The 13,709-nt window shown below is 39.0% G+C and overlaps 3 protein-coding genes across 5 annotated transcripts; 1 reads left to right on the forward strand and 2 right to left on the reverse strand.

The window, feature by feature from the left end:
- Positions 1-4,075: 4,075 nt before the first annotated feature.
- On the reverse strand, positions 4,076-7,639 carry cdca8 (cell division cycle associated 8). Of its 2 annotated transcripts, none has more exons than XM_079484845.1 (11): positions 7,518-7,639; positions 7,279-7,379; positions 7,059-7,187; positions 6,785-6,822; positions 6,610-6,685; positions 6,453-6,514; positions 6,193-6,275; positions 5,830-5,925; positions 5,588-5,717; positions 5,423-5,509; positions 4,076-5,256 (listed from the first exon to the last, which is right to left on the reverse strand). In XM_079484845.1, the coding sequence occupies exons 1-11, from the start codon at positions 7,625-7,627 to the stop codon at positions 5,221-5,223; spliced, it is 948 nt and encodes a 315-aa protein (XP_079340971.1). In that variant the 5' UTR covers positions 7,628-7,639; the 3' UTR covers positions 4,076-5,220. The 2 variants fall into 2 exon arrangements, with proteins under 2 accessions (XP_079340971.1, XP_079340972.1); XM_079484846.1 differs by having other exon boundaries at positions 4,785-5,256; positions 5,588-5,738; positions 7,518-7,595.
- Positions 7,640-7,889: 250 nt separating this feature from the next.
- Positions 7,890-9,901, forward strand: airim (AFG2 interacting ribosome maturation factor). 2 transcript variants are annotated; one of them, XR_013788157.1, is made up of 4 exons: positions 7,890-8,293; positions 8,370-8,549; positions 8,744-8,958; positions 9,438-9,877. XR_013788157.1 is itself a non-coding variant. In XM_079484847.1 (4 exons), the coding sequence occupies exons 1-4, from the start codon at positions 8,025-8,027 to the stop codon at positions 9,491-9,493; spliced, it is 624 nt and encodes a 207-aa protein (XP_079340973.1). In that variant the 5' UTR covers positions 7,890-8,024; the 3' UTR covers positions 9,494-9,901. The 2 variants fall into 2 exon arrangements, 1 of the variants encoding a protein (XP_079340973.1); XM_079484847.1 differs by having other exon boundaries at positions 8,744-8,862; positions 9,438-9,901.
- Positions 9,902-10,953: 1,052 nt separating this feature from the next.
- cldn35 (claudin 35) lies at positions 10,954-11,640 on the reverse strand (the record flags this gene model as incomplete). The annotated part of the gene is made up of 1 exon (XM_079484848.1): positions 10,954-11,640. One exon carries the CDS (start codon positions 11,638-11,640, stop codon positions 10,954-10,956), a length of 687 nt encoding a protein of 228 aa, XP_079340974.1.
- Between the last annotated feature and the right edge of the window lie 2,069 nt (positions 11,641-13,709).

Here is a 13,709-nt window from a genome sequence, read left to right on the forward strand (position 1 = left end):
GTGCCACACAACAGGCTGTAAGTTTGCATAATTTCTCTTCATCATGTGTTCTGACAGAGGTACTTTCAGTTTCACACTTAAGATTGAATACTTCACTCACAGATAGCGGTGACCTTCATTCTCGTATGTCGCCGTTCTTAATTTGCTCGCCGCATGTCGAGCCCGCAAAGAGCAGCACCGCGTACAGAGGCCCATCCATCACGGCATACCCGAGCACATGCTGAGGCGTGAACCAGATCCTCATTTATTCATCTGCAGAGAACTGCATCCATGCCAAAATAAACAAAGTCACCCCGAGTCACCCCAATTTGCCAAAATTTCCATTTCTGAGTCTCCGTGAGCTTCATAAGATGTCACATATCTCTCATGATACACGTTAATATTTATTAAGAGTAGGCTGCTTAGATCATTTTAAGGTCTCTTTATACCAAAGTCTAGATGCCTGCTTTCCATAAAAACGTACTAGTCCTATTAAAAAACAGCAGCTAATTCAATTCTTTCTATATCCTAATTTTCCCTTGTAACTGTAAATCCATATCATTGGGAAATAGTTGCTTTTTAGTACATCATGCGAATGCTCAGATCTGAGTAATGTCTGTGATGTAGCAACTTTAAAGCCTTGTATTGCGTTCATCGTTGGGAGTATAGCAAGTGAAAGCTGTCACAGATTTGAAGCAAACAGGCCAGACTTCAAACGTACACAGGGAAATTTACAGCAATTTTCACCATGGTCTCTTTTCTTCCCAGACAAAGGTGAAAGTGTAAAACTTGCCACATTGTAAAGAAAGTTGAACTTCAAGATTGTAAGGAAAAATGAGCTCTGAATTATATTCTTCACCTGACGTCAAATTTATCAGAGGCCTATGTCAGCACCTGAATAACTTTCTTAGAAAGAACATTATTGAGCATAACATCCTTGTGATACCCTAAATGTAACACGTTTTATATTATTTACAGCTTAATTTAGAATATATGTTAACCCTCTGGTTTATTTTAGATTACTGTGGTGTGATGAGTAATGTCCTCAATATACCTAAATGGTTAAAGACAGATAAAACATACATAAAACATGTTAATGAGAGGTGGCTTTCCCCATTATTTGTGCAAATGAAACAAAAATAATGTTGTAGTACAGTATGTTGCTACAAGGCCAACAAGGGAATGGCTGAAATCCAACATGGCTGCCCTTTGCTTACTGATTGGATACGTTTCCCTTGTGGAAGTTTCAGGAACAAGTTGACAGATGGTGTGAGAGGAGCTGGTTCTCCGGCGAAGCCCACAGGGCCCATTTGATGGTCAGAAACCTCAGACCAGGGACCTGAAACTCTCTGGACTCACACTGGCTCTCCGTCTGCAGCTTGTGCAAGCTCCATATATGGAGCACAGATACACACCTGGCGAGAGGATAGAAATAGCTTCCTAGAGAGGTGTGATAGAGCGAGAAAAACAGAGGAAAGAATTGTGAACCACAGTATATGTGAACCTTTAATGGACACCAGAGACCTTTAATCTTTAAAGTCCTCATTTATCCAGGAAGCAATCTGAAAATCATTACAAACATCAGATTTTTTAGCATTTTCATAAAACAAACAATATATTTATTTTCTATTTCATTATCTCTTTCAGTCAGATATTTGATCTGTGGAGGGTTTTTCAGTTGCAAACCTCTGAGTAAGAGTTTCAGGTTTTATGGACGACAGTAGCTGTGGCTATTTTTCTTTCTGCTCTCCTAATAAATTGGTTTTACCCTGTTTGCTTGCAAATTACCCTTCCCTCTTCTCCTAATTTTCCAATTTGCTGTGTCATTTATATGTAATTTGGGATCGCACTGGGCCATATTACTTTCGCAAATAGGGTGATATACTTTATTGAGGCACTTAAGAGAAAGAGAGCTATGAACCAAATCGCTATTGCTAAGGAGACTTAGCTTTTTCAAAGACTGTATGTTTCGCAACCTAATTCTATTCTCAGTGTCAAGCAAATTTGTCTCTTAGCTGTCTCATACCTCCATCCCTTTAAAATATAAATAAAAAGATGGAAAAAACTAAGGTAATGCACCACTTCTAAGCAGTTCTTCGCCGGTATGCAGTTCACATTCCTCCAATAATAGAAAATCCTTGGAGACTGGCGTACGCTGGCATAGAAGAATTAGCCGTAGCTCTGTTTTACTGTATCAGAGCCTCCATGGGCCTTTCTTTAGCTTCTTTGATGTTTGTGCCTCATTCTGTGTTCCTGACAGATAAAGCTACATACTGGACGTGCGAATGGGGCATAATATGTCCTCTGAGTCCGCTCACAGCCCCTTTTACACATTCATTTGCAAAGTCGATTGTAAAGTAGCACACCTTTCCTGCAGCAGATGCCCTTGTTACCGTATCACCTCGGGTTCGTGGTGACAGAAGGGTGGCCCATCAAAACACCATTAAGGCTCAGGGTATGTGCCCAGACTGCCTCAACATCATCAGGGACGGATCAAAGTAATCCTCACCATCTATGATGTAATTAGTCAGTTGATACCCATTTTATTTTTATAAATGATGTTGTCTTTATTAATCTTGACAAATCGATAAATCTGGTTTGTATGGATTTGTGTAAAAACTTTTAAAAATTAAATCTGCAATGATGGGTAATATCTATTCCTCACATGTTGTTTTATTATACTGTAGCCGTTCAACTTTTTAATGTAAAGTATAAAAAAATTCTGATATAATATTTAAAAAAAATGAGACACAAATAATGTAATAAATGTCAAGCATTAATTATACGTTTGTACAATGAATGATCCATAAGAAACAAAATATGAGAAGCAAGAGACTAAAGCAGAAGTCTCAGTCGCTCTTCGTTTTATTTGGATTACTTCATTAATATCTAGGCAAACCACTGAAATATTAAAGAGGTCTTCAATTTGTGATTTTTCTCTCCAGAAAACTAACTTCAACTCACCCCACAAATCCACCAGCCCATCAGCCTCATGTATATGGCTGCATTCTAAAGTAAGTGAAAAGGAGGTTCCACTGTGGCAGACTGAAAGTCTGTGAATAAATCGATTAGATGACTCGCTTGACGGATGGTCCCGTAAGGGGGACAGGGCAGACAGAGGAATTAATTTGGCTGGTGAGAGCTGTGCCAAGGCAATCCATCTCTCCACAAATTTGGCAATTTCCTCCATCCCGCTGCATAATCAGACACCGTCTCCTCTGGATTTTAAAAGTGATGATGCATGTGCCGACATATCTCCTCTGATGTGTTAGACATGATTGTTGATAATGAAGAACAAATTTGTTTTGAGAAAAAAAGGTGTATGGAGGGCCTACCTAAAAAACAAAGCAATTTAGCAAAGTAGATACTAGGCCCTGTAGGACAGTGGCCCATAGGAACAAGAGCTACAACTGAACCCGCAGCAATGCATTCTGTGGAATTGACTCCTCCAACTACATACTAACTGTCTGAAAATAAAGTAAACGTATACATTCTTTCAGTTCATTGATGTTATCCAGAAGCAGCTGTGATACAGCGTGTCTGCAAACAGGGGATCCGGAACGACTGACTAACCAAGTACAGAATCTGTTCAAGCCTGTAAAGCATAATTCAGACATGGAGCTTCAAATGTCTTCAGCTTTGATCGTCAACGAAAAGGTGAATTTGTCCTTATTGGATGTGAAGCATATACACTGTTTGTACTGTACTGTTTGTCTCTGACTTAAATAAGTTAAAGTATGTGTTAAAGGAACTGCAGCCTGCCAAAAGCTGTTAAGCTGAAATAGCCGTTAGTGCCGTTGTGACAATCTAGACCTCGTTTCTGTAATGAGTGCATCACATTAACAAGTAATAATTGGATGCATTTGCAGACTCATTCCAACACTGAAGGTCAGAAAGAAAAGTACAGAGATGAGATTTCTGACTAAGTTGTGCAGGGACAAAGATGTTTATTTCATTCTATTTATAGCCTATGCTTTTTAAAAAATGGATGTCTTTTAAATTGAATTTAGAACGAAAATTCTGCTTTTATATTTATGCCAATGCTCTGACAATTGAAATGTGCTTGGTTGTTTCAACCCACGGTCGGGTAAAATATGGTCAGACCTAAACAATCATTTAAAATAATATGAGCTAACCATTGAAACAACAAGTCTGTTCATACCATGGCTTAAAACATCCAAGCATTTTGAGTGTTCCATCAATATGTGCACACTGCCCTCTAGTGAGATGTAAAATTGGTAGCGCAGTTAAATTTATGATTGTTATTGTGGGCCATTCATGAACTTAAATGAATTTTACATATTTCCTCAAGTACTGAATCTCCCTTGAGTTTAATGTTATTGCTCGGGGGTCTTTCTAATGATTGTGATAAGTAACGCCATCAAGATTAGAAATGTATAAAGACTGTAAATAGATACAAGCTTAGTTTAGACATAAGCCAACAGAAAGACCGAATTATCCACCAAAATCTGGAGATTTTATTATGTTCTGTAAATATGTGTTTTTATTTATTTCACAGACCCTTCACCTGACATCAGTTCATTTACTGTAGCTCTCCCATAAAACCACCAGAGGGCAATCTAGCTAAAACAATACTCTGGAACAGTCACTAAGTTATAAGCTGTCAAAATAAACTACAGTTCAACTGTTTACTGTCCCCTGACTGAAATGTTTCTTATCAACTTAATCTTAATATTTGCACTTTTATTCTAATATGTGTAAAGATTTCAAAAACAAGTGCCTGACCCCAGAATACGTGAAAAGGGATATACTTTCAATGTTTTGACATTTCATTCCTGTGGACTGCAGGCTTTTGTTGTATTGAAAGAAGAAATGTTAACTTTGTCAGACACAGAGAAAAGAAAAACAAATGGGCTTGATGGTGAGTAAAGGGTAATTTTCATTTTTGGGTCTTATTGTTTGACAGTGTATCATTATCATATCCGTTTGCAAATCACAACAACATGCAGAAAATAACATTTAGGTTGTGTACTCTCGTCTTTTTAAAAAGTCATATTTACAGAAGTTGGAACAATGCACAGATCATGTGCAATACAAAACTGCTACTAATCGTATTTACATGTATCCTTTAAAAGCTTTTAGCAGTCACTGAATATAAAGAAAAACAGAAAACCCCCACAATGTTATAAAACAAGTATAAAATCGGGGTCAATAAAAGACAATAATGTGTATAATGAAAAATGAAGGGAAAGCGTGCTGTACAGAGCTGGCAGAGTTGTTTCACTTTGACGTTCCACAAAGAGTTGTGAGACGATTCTGCAAATAGACAGAAGAACAAAAATAAAATGTATGCTGTCACTTTTATAAGGGTGGCATCTATAAAAACAGGTTAAATTCAATACGCTCAAAGAACCCAAAACATTGAGGTGAACAATGCTTTCCTGGTAGTGATCATTAAGAATTAATAAACAGCAACACATACCTGCAGGTTTCTTATACGAAGTAGTGCTTTCTCATCTAGCTGACTCAGATCCACAGAGTCCATCTCATTGGCCAGCAGCTGAATGCACTGTAATGACAAATAAAAGATGTTCACCTTGTGTGACAAATGCACAACGTGCTTTAGCCAATAAGCAGAAACACCCACCTCTCCATTTCCAAGTGGGACGCTAATGACAATGTCTTCTGCACTCCCAGCAATGGGTGAGCCATTAACAGACATGCTATACACCTTCTCCTGATGCCGTGGAAGTCTGATTGCTGGAGTTTTTGGCAATCTGCCAGAGAGAACGGCAGTGCTTTATATACAAACGCAAATGTAAATCTTTACTGGCAGAGGTCATAATCAATGCCACATAATGGAGATGCTTTTTTAGAGTCCGTATTTACCTTGAGTCAAATCGTGGTGTAATGAGTGGCGTTGGGCCAATAACTGAAGACTCTAGTAAAGTTCTAGCAGGGGTGACCAGAGGCTTTCTTGTAGACCTATGAGGGGTAAAAGGCAATCCATTGGTTTCTTAAGGGGTGACAATAACTAAAAATATGACATGGCTCTGTGGGCTTCCTTAGCTTTGAATTGCAATAACTATAGCGCAAAGCTTAGGAAGCCCACAGAGCCATGTCATATTTTTACTTCAGCCTTGTTTTCATTAGATAAGATTTTGTACTACTTTGGTTACCTTAAATTATGGCATGTGCAATTTAAAAATATTCAAGTCTGAAATGAGTCGATTAATCATTTTTGTTTCTTACTTTCGAATGGTCCTTCCCTGCGTGCTGACAGAGAGAGCTCTGGCCTTCTTGGAAGTTGAAGGTGCCTTCTTTGGAGCTTTCTTCTGCAGATTAAGAAAACATAGATAGGTTTGTGTCAGCAAACATTTCAACTAGAGAATAAAAACCCATAAAAAGGTTTTCCTTCTTGTAACCATGACAACATGGTTGCCTTTATGTGCACTCATCCATTTAATTTGTCTGATAACAAAACATCAATGTAGATCACTGAGCTCACTAACCTTCATCACTGTAGACTTCAGGGGTGCCATGTTTTCATCATCAGAATTTGCACTGTTCTTGGCTTTTCATAAATAAAGAGATAGAGAGAAAAAAGGCAGCTTAACAAAGGATGTCAAGTACATTATACAAGTCAGGAGAGATGGCTGTGAAATGTACCTTTTGAAGCAACTTTGGAAGGAATTGCATGATTCTCAGTAATAGCAAGTTCAACCTGGGCAGCTTCCTCTCGCACCTGGACACAAAGCAAAGATTTCAATCAAGATCAACTTGACAACAACATAATGTTTAGTAATGAAAAGATTACAATGTAACAAATGTTGAAAACAACTACCTTTGAATCATCCACTGGTGACTTTGGCTTATCCAAATCTTAGAGAAAAGCAAGAAATTCGAATCTTTAGTCGTGAATATTCAAATGTTAATTATATGGGGGATTTTTTATATGATGCATTGTTTGACCTTTTATTCTGTGAAAGAGAAACCTTGGACAATTATGAAAAACAAAAATGTATGCTATACAAAAGTTAAGACAGCAATTGAAAACACAAAAAAATACAATTACGTGTAGATGGTAAAGAAGATGTGGATTTACAAAACATTCTTACTGCAGTATTCAATCCAGTTCATCTTCCTCACTGCCATTGGCAGTTTTATCAGTGCCGTTTTATAAAGATTATCTGCATCTTTAAGAAGGTTGTTGGTCTTTTCCTTCAATCTCTCAACAATGGTGTGAACTGCAAACACAGAATACAACACATTCAACATCTGGTCGCAAATACAAATTATGCGTTAAGGAATCCTAGTCAGCAGGAGTAAATGTACGACCTTCGTCGTCAAAATCTAGCAGAAAAGCTTCCAGTTTGCGGGTCTTCGGGTTTTTCTTGCTTTTTGAAGTCTGTGTCCGTTTTCTCGGTGCCATGATGAATCTGTAAAACAAAAGCGTCAACCTTTCTTACCTCGGAATCGACCTTAGATTTGTGTCGTAAAAATACATCAAATGCGTGAGTAAAAAGATTGTATGTTTGTTTGTTTATTTATTTATTTATTAATTTAGTTGAGTTTACTTCAATAATCCTTGTCTCAGCCGAAGTATATCCCACCACAGCGATCGCCAACAGTTCAAACTTCTTTTCAAACGTAACGCTACTGTGTTTCTAAGCCAATCAGCGAGCATTTGTGACCTCCGCCTTGCAAACGCTAGCTGTCTCTTGACCAATCAGATAACACCGCACTAAACCGGAAACATGAAATCTGACCAATGGTTGAGAGTTTTGCTGTTCCCGCTGCAGTAAGAAAGAAGCCGATTGGCGGATGATTGCACTGTAAGGTCGGTGTGTTAGGACAGTTACATCGCTAGAGCTTGTCGCTGTAATCACGTGGTACACATGATGGAAACGGAGTTTATGAATGCTCGTACACGCGGTTATGGTTTGTAAAATAGATAAACGTGTAAGAATAAAACCGCAATGTTAATGTTATTTTGTATATACCTTTAATAAACGTATTGCTCTAAGGCGCTTTAGTAAAGCCTGCTTCTGTAATGCTGTCTGGGAAGTTCACAGGCATTTAAAATGTCTAGTTCAGTGTTAGCGTCGTTTCACGAACAGCTTCATAAATGCTTTGAGGTTGTAAAAGTGAATAAAAGTATTTGGGAAGGTGTGTTAGTTGAAAGTACTTCTATGATGAGCTCTCTTGGAAACCTCGCCACGCAGATAAAGGCGTTGAAAAACGTGCAGCTTGCAAACACACCTCTGGCCCATTTCCCCAGTTTACAAGAACGACTTCATTATAAACTCTCACTGGCTGTGGATACAGTTCTGAGAAAGTTAGATGCGAAAATGTAAGTCTTGTTTTATATTGGCACACATAATGCTTCTTTAAACACGCATTCACCATTGTGTTGTCTTCATTGGTAGGGATGCTCTTCAGACAGCGAGGAACGCCATCAGCCAACACGTGTCTGCTGCTTTCCAGTTCTATGAGAAAAACACAAACACACTTGACATTGTTTGTTGTGTCGCCAGATCAGCCACATGCCCCTCCATCGCAGACATGTTAGAGTGGCTTCAAGATGCAGATCGTCATTACCGCCTCCAGTATCCTCAGACAACCATTCTGTTATAGGTTGTTGATAGACGTGTTTGGCAATACATTTGTATATGTATATGATAGACTACATTCACAAATCCTGTTATGAGTAGTTTATGAATCTGTTCATGCTTGAAGTATTTATGTACCAGTTAAGGCTTGTCACCAACCAGCACAGGACTTTCCTCAGCTTCATGCTAAGATTACTGCAGAGAAGAGACTTTCTGCAGATGCTGACACCCACTGATCTTACGTTAATGGAAACCGCACCTAAGAGATGGGACTCTTTGCGTTTACCTAGTAGAGAGGAGAGAATTGGGGGTATTTCCACTGTATGAGGTTACAGACTTCTGCTCATTTTACATCTGGTATTACCGGCTGTCATGGGCACAATATATGTGTATACCTACCATACACGTACGTGAATAATGCTTTACAAAACATTTTTCTTATGCATGGCATCAATATCCAGATCATATGAAAGATGTACCTGTAATATTCAGTTACTACGATTGAAATAACGAACTATTCCCATTCATAGACACAAACAGTCATTGAGCCAGATGCAAACATGGTCTGAAGTATTGTGTAACAGTTTGTAATCGTGTAGATTCTGTTGATACATCTAATTGCATTCATGTGTTTGTTGTTTATTTATAGTTTGTAGTCCTGTAGATTCTGTTGATACATCTCATTGCATTCATGTGTGTTTTGTTTATTTATGGTATGGTATGCAACTTTTTAGGTGTCACACAGTGATTGCAGTAGCAAGATGACCTGTAACATACATAAATATACATTTAAATAAGAGTGTTTTTTTAAGATAGTTTGTATTGCCCAGTTTTTTTTACAAACATTATGCTTGTATTCATATTTAGTTTTTTTGTGTGTTTCAGATGCATTGTGTCAAGTATCCTTCTTCATGGACATGTCTACCAAATCTCAGCTTTGAGATGATTGGTAGGCTTACGCCACATCTTGTGTATGATGTTGTTAGTATGGCAACAAAAGGAGCACCAGAGACCTAAAGAGAGACATTTCATTATCTGGATGTACCTAGACCATGACAAGGACTGTATATCAGTATCACTGTTCAGCACACTGAGAATAGGTTTTGTTTATGTAAAATAATGAATTTTACAATTTCTTGTATGAATCTATGAAAACCATAGTCAGTCTTTTATTGCTCCAAGAAAAAAGACAATTTTACATTTTTGAAAGAGATATTCATATGTCCACTTGATTGGGAAGTATGCGTTTAAGAGCTCTTGTCACGGTCCACTGTAGTGACCTATATGTGCAAGGGTTTAAGAGTGTGTGTTTATTCAGCGCACACAAATAAAATAAGATGAAAGAACTGTCACGTCACACTTTTATTTTATTACACGGTTTAAAACTCACATTTTCAATCAATAAATACATAAGAGAAATCATGCACAAACATACACTTAGTTAGCACTGAGCTGTGATATGTCAATTTAACACTAGTTATTTTAAGGAACAGTGTGTGTATTAAGTAAATAATATTGTATAAATTAAAATAATTTAGACGTTTATGGTAAAAACTCTTTTAAACAAGGTTCACATGAATAGTGGAGTGTACATAAATCAACAGTTCTCATGAGAGCATAAAATACGATTAGACTAAAAAGTAATGATGAAAATCTTGGACCCACTTTAATACTTCTTTAGTGCTATTAACACACAGAAAGATCTTTGTGAAAAACAAACGTAAATTAAAGGTGCACCCAGTATTTTCCACATTTAAAAAGTTTAACCTCAGAATCAACAATACTCATCTAAGATATGATGTACAATCAAGTGAGACGACTACCATGTTGAAATCACATGACCAGCTGTATCATGCCGTGTGACCAAGTTATTTTCTATAAAGCTGAATTGTGCGTTCTGTTATGTTAAAGTACAGTGATAACATTGGGTGAACCACTGAAATGCGTTTTTTTTCAACCAAGCAGAGGGGATGTCCAGCTATCTAGGTGATCCTAGCAGCAGAGAATGACAAACTACATCTTTAAGAGCTTATAAGACTATTCCAGTATTTAAAGCACATTAACATCTAAATAAACAAGCAAACCAAAGAATATACCAACAAACACAATATACATATTAAACACAACTTAATAGCCCAAGTGATAGTATGCATCAAAATGTGTATGTGATCCACCAAAGCAAAACAGAAAGAGTTAATAAATAATGACAGAAAACACAGGCCAGAGCAATAAAAAGGAACTGACTGGACTTCAAGCGGCACAGCTGAGCAAAATGCCTCCGTCCATTAAAACAAAACCATTTATTGAGCCTTTAATTTTCATATCCAATTAGATTTCTCTGCAGATGTCTCCCTATTCATCCATACCGCTTTAAATCATGAACATCTGCTTTTGTTTTCCTCTATACATACTCCTTAAGAGGCAAGGAACTGGTGGTGATGGGCTTGGGAGGATCGGGTGCAGAAGACCTTGAGTTGGCAAAGCTACGGCCTGTGTACCCCCGTCTGTACCCTTCTCTCTCAATATGCGGGCAGGTGGTGCTCAGCACCGCCCCACTGATTATGAGGATCACGGCTGCCGCCCATCCCAGATAAATGGCCTGACCCAGCTCCCGCTTGTTCTGCAGAGGAACATTGGGGTTGTAGAAATCCTGCACCACAGTGTTTGCTGTCCAAGATACGGGCACCAGGACACACAGGCCCGTCAGGATGAAGAGCACCCCACCGGACAGAGCTATGCCGGCCTTGGCATGGCGATCGTCCCCGGCGCAGGTGGTGCACTTCATGCCACAGCAAGAGACGGTGCAGGACAACCAGCCCAAGAAGATGGCAATGCACATGAGAGCACGTGCTGCCTGTATATCAGGCGGCAGAGCCAGCATGGAATCGTACGTCTTACACTGCATGTGGCCGGTTGTCTGATAGATACAATTCATCCAGATTCCCTGCCAGACGATCTCAGAGGTGAGGATGTTGCTGCCTATGAAGGCGGTGACCTTCCACTGGGGCAACGCGGTCACCGCTATAGCCATTATCCAGCCTGTCACGGCACAGGTGAAGCTGATCAGTTGCAATCCAGTGTTCACCATACTGCCACCCTCTGAATACCACGCCTCCTCGGGCCACAACCTCGACGACACCTTTCCGCTTAGAAAAAGTCCTACTATGGATAATTGTCTCCCTCTCTTCTGCCCACAGAGGCTGGCACGATTACCAAACCTCTACGTACTCCTGGAAAAGCTTTTTTGTCCTTTTCTCAAAACGAAGTTTCTTTTAGTTGCATGTTAGCGCGTCCCCGTTTGCGTCCTCAGACTGTTGCGTTCACGTCCTCTCGTCTTTCTAGATGTGATGAATAGTTAAACAATCCCGAAAACTGCTGCCAATTGCCTCAGCTCACCCACTTGGAACTGACTGTACTTCTGAAGTTCCACCACCTTGGTCCAACATTCGCAGAAGCTGCTTGCTTCGCGTTCTCTTCTTGATAACGAAAGGTCTACTCCTATCTCTGGGACATACGTCTCTAATGTTGGTGTTGCCTTCCCCAAATGGGTCACCCAGATTAAATTTGATACTGTAACATGGATGCCGTGGCTGTCCAAGATGGATTACCTCCAAAGACGCAAACAAACAATGTCAAAAAATGTAGACAAAATCAAGACAAATGTAAACAGCCTTTGTAATTCTCTCAGTTTCTGCTAAATTAGAAATCCCACGGAGGACGCTAAAAAAGTTTGTCAGATATGACACCACGTGGTGTCGGTCAGAAAGAAATCCAAGGTCTTCTTTTAGGCTGTATATGATGTTGAAATTCTGCAGGAGGGTCAAATCAAGAGCAGCCGAAACACAAAAACGGTGCTGTGCCTCAGGCCACTTAAGCAAAGACAAAAGCAGTCTCCTCTTCCCCTCTGCAATAAAACCTTCAGCGGTTGGTCAGAGGAAGTCAGGGCTGTGATCACCCATTGGCGGCCGAAACACTTACAGGTGTTTCAAGTGTGCCGGCCTGTTTCAGAAAAGGTCCCACAAAGCCAGTCTCATCTTGAAAAGAAAGCAAATAACAGTGTACAGAGAGAGAGACAGGGAGAGAGAGACGAGCGAGGGAGGGAGGGCGAGCATGGTGTCTGATAGAGGATCAATTTACACAAAACAATCTAGGAGGCCCATAACAATGGGGCTTAAAAATCCTTAATGATTTTAAAGAGCCACTGCGAAAAATGCTTAAGCTAACGTTAGTTTTGACTGAAAATTGCTTTCAAAGAGAAGCTTGTCAAGGCTGTTTGCTTTTGTAGTCATGCATGAGGGTGGCAAGAATGAAACACTGTAAAATGCCTCCACTTTGCAACAGTACACCAATACATTTCTTTGCTGTAGGTATTGTGAGTTTAAAGGGATAGTTCACACAAAAATAAAAAATGATATAATTTACTCAACCTCACGTTGAGTGTTGTTTGGTTACCAATGTTCTTCAACATATTTTGTGTTCTGCAGAGTAAAGAAATGTAAGGTTTGGCATAACATGAGGTTGTAAATGATGAAAGAATTGTCTTATTTTGGGGTGAAATGTCCTTGTAATGGCTGTGATGTGTGAGGTACAAATGATCTGCTTACAGCAACATAATGTTACTTTGCAGGATGATTAAAGGTGAATTAATAATGTGTTATTTGAAGTTTTTTCATATTAATGCATGAAATAAAATATCCAATTAAAACAGGGAAAAAATACAAGTTTTCAAGGTCTTTGTTTTAAAAAAGGACGTGTCGGCCCGCTCTATAACCTGGAGACGTTGGTGTCTTTGCTTATGAATTAAATATGACGAGTACAAGATCTCTGGATTACGTTTCCTTTTGTTGCTGCTTCTCCATGGCAACAGTGGTCATGACAACAGGACAGAGGAAATGACAGAGGGGGCACATGCAAGAGGACCGACTGATGGTACATAGAATCTCTACACGACTGTATCGGTAAACTGCTTTTGAACAGTAAAGTTGAGACTTATGTTTTATTAACAGGTAACCTCAGATGTTGGTGGTTTTCAAATCATCACATTTTAAATACACAAAAGGAATTTCTATTCTGTTCCGGAATCAAACTCATGCTTCATTTCAATAAAAACTACACTTGTAGGATATTACTTAAACAAAATGTTTAATGAAAACCAAA

This window comes from Barbatula barbatula (genome assembly GCF_947034865.1).
Source record: "Barbatula barbatula genome assembly, chromosome: 21".
NCBI classification, from domain to species: domain Eukaryota; kingdom Metazoa; phylum Chordata; class Actinopteri; order Cypriniformes; family Nemacheilidae; genus Barbatula; species Barbatula barbatula.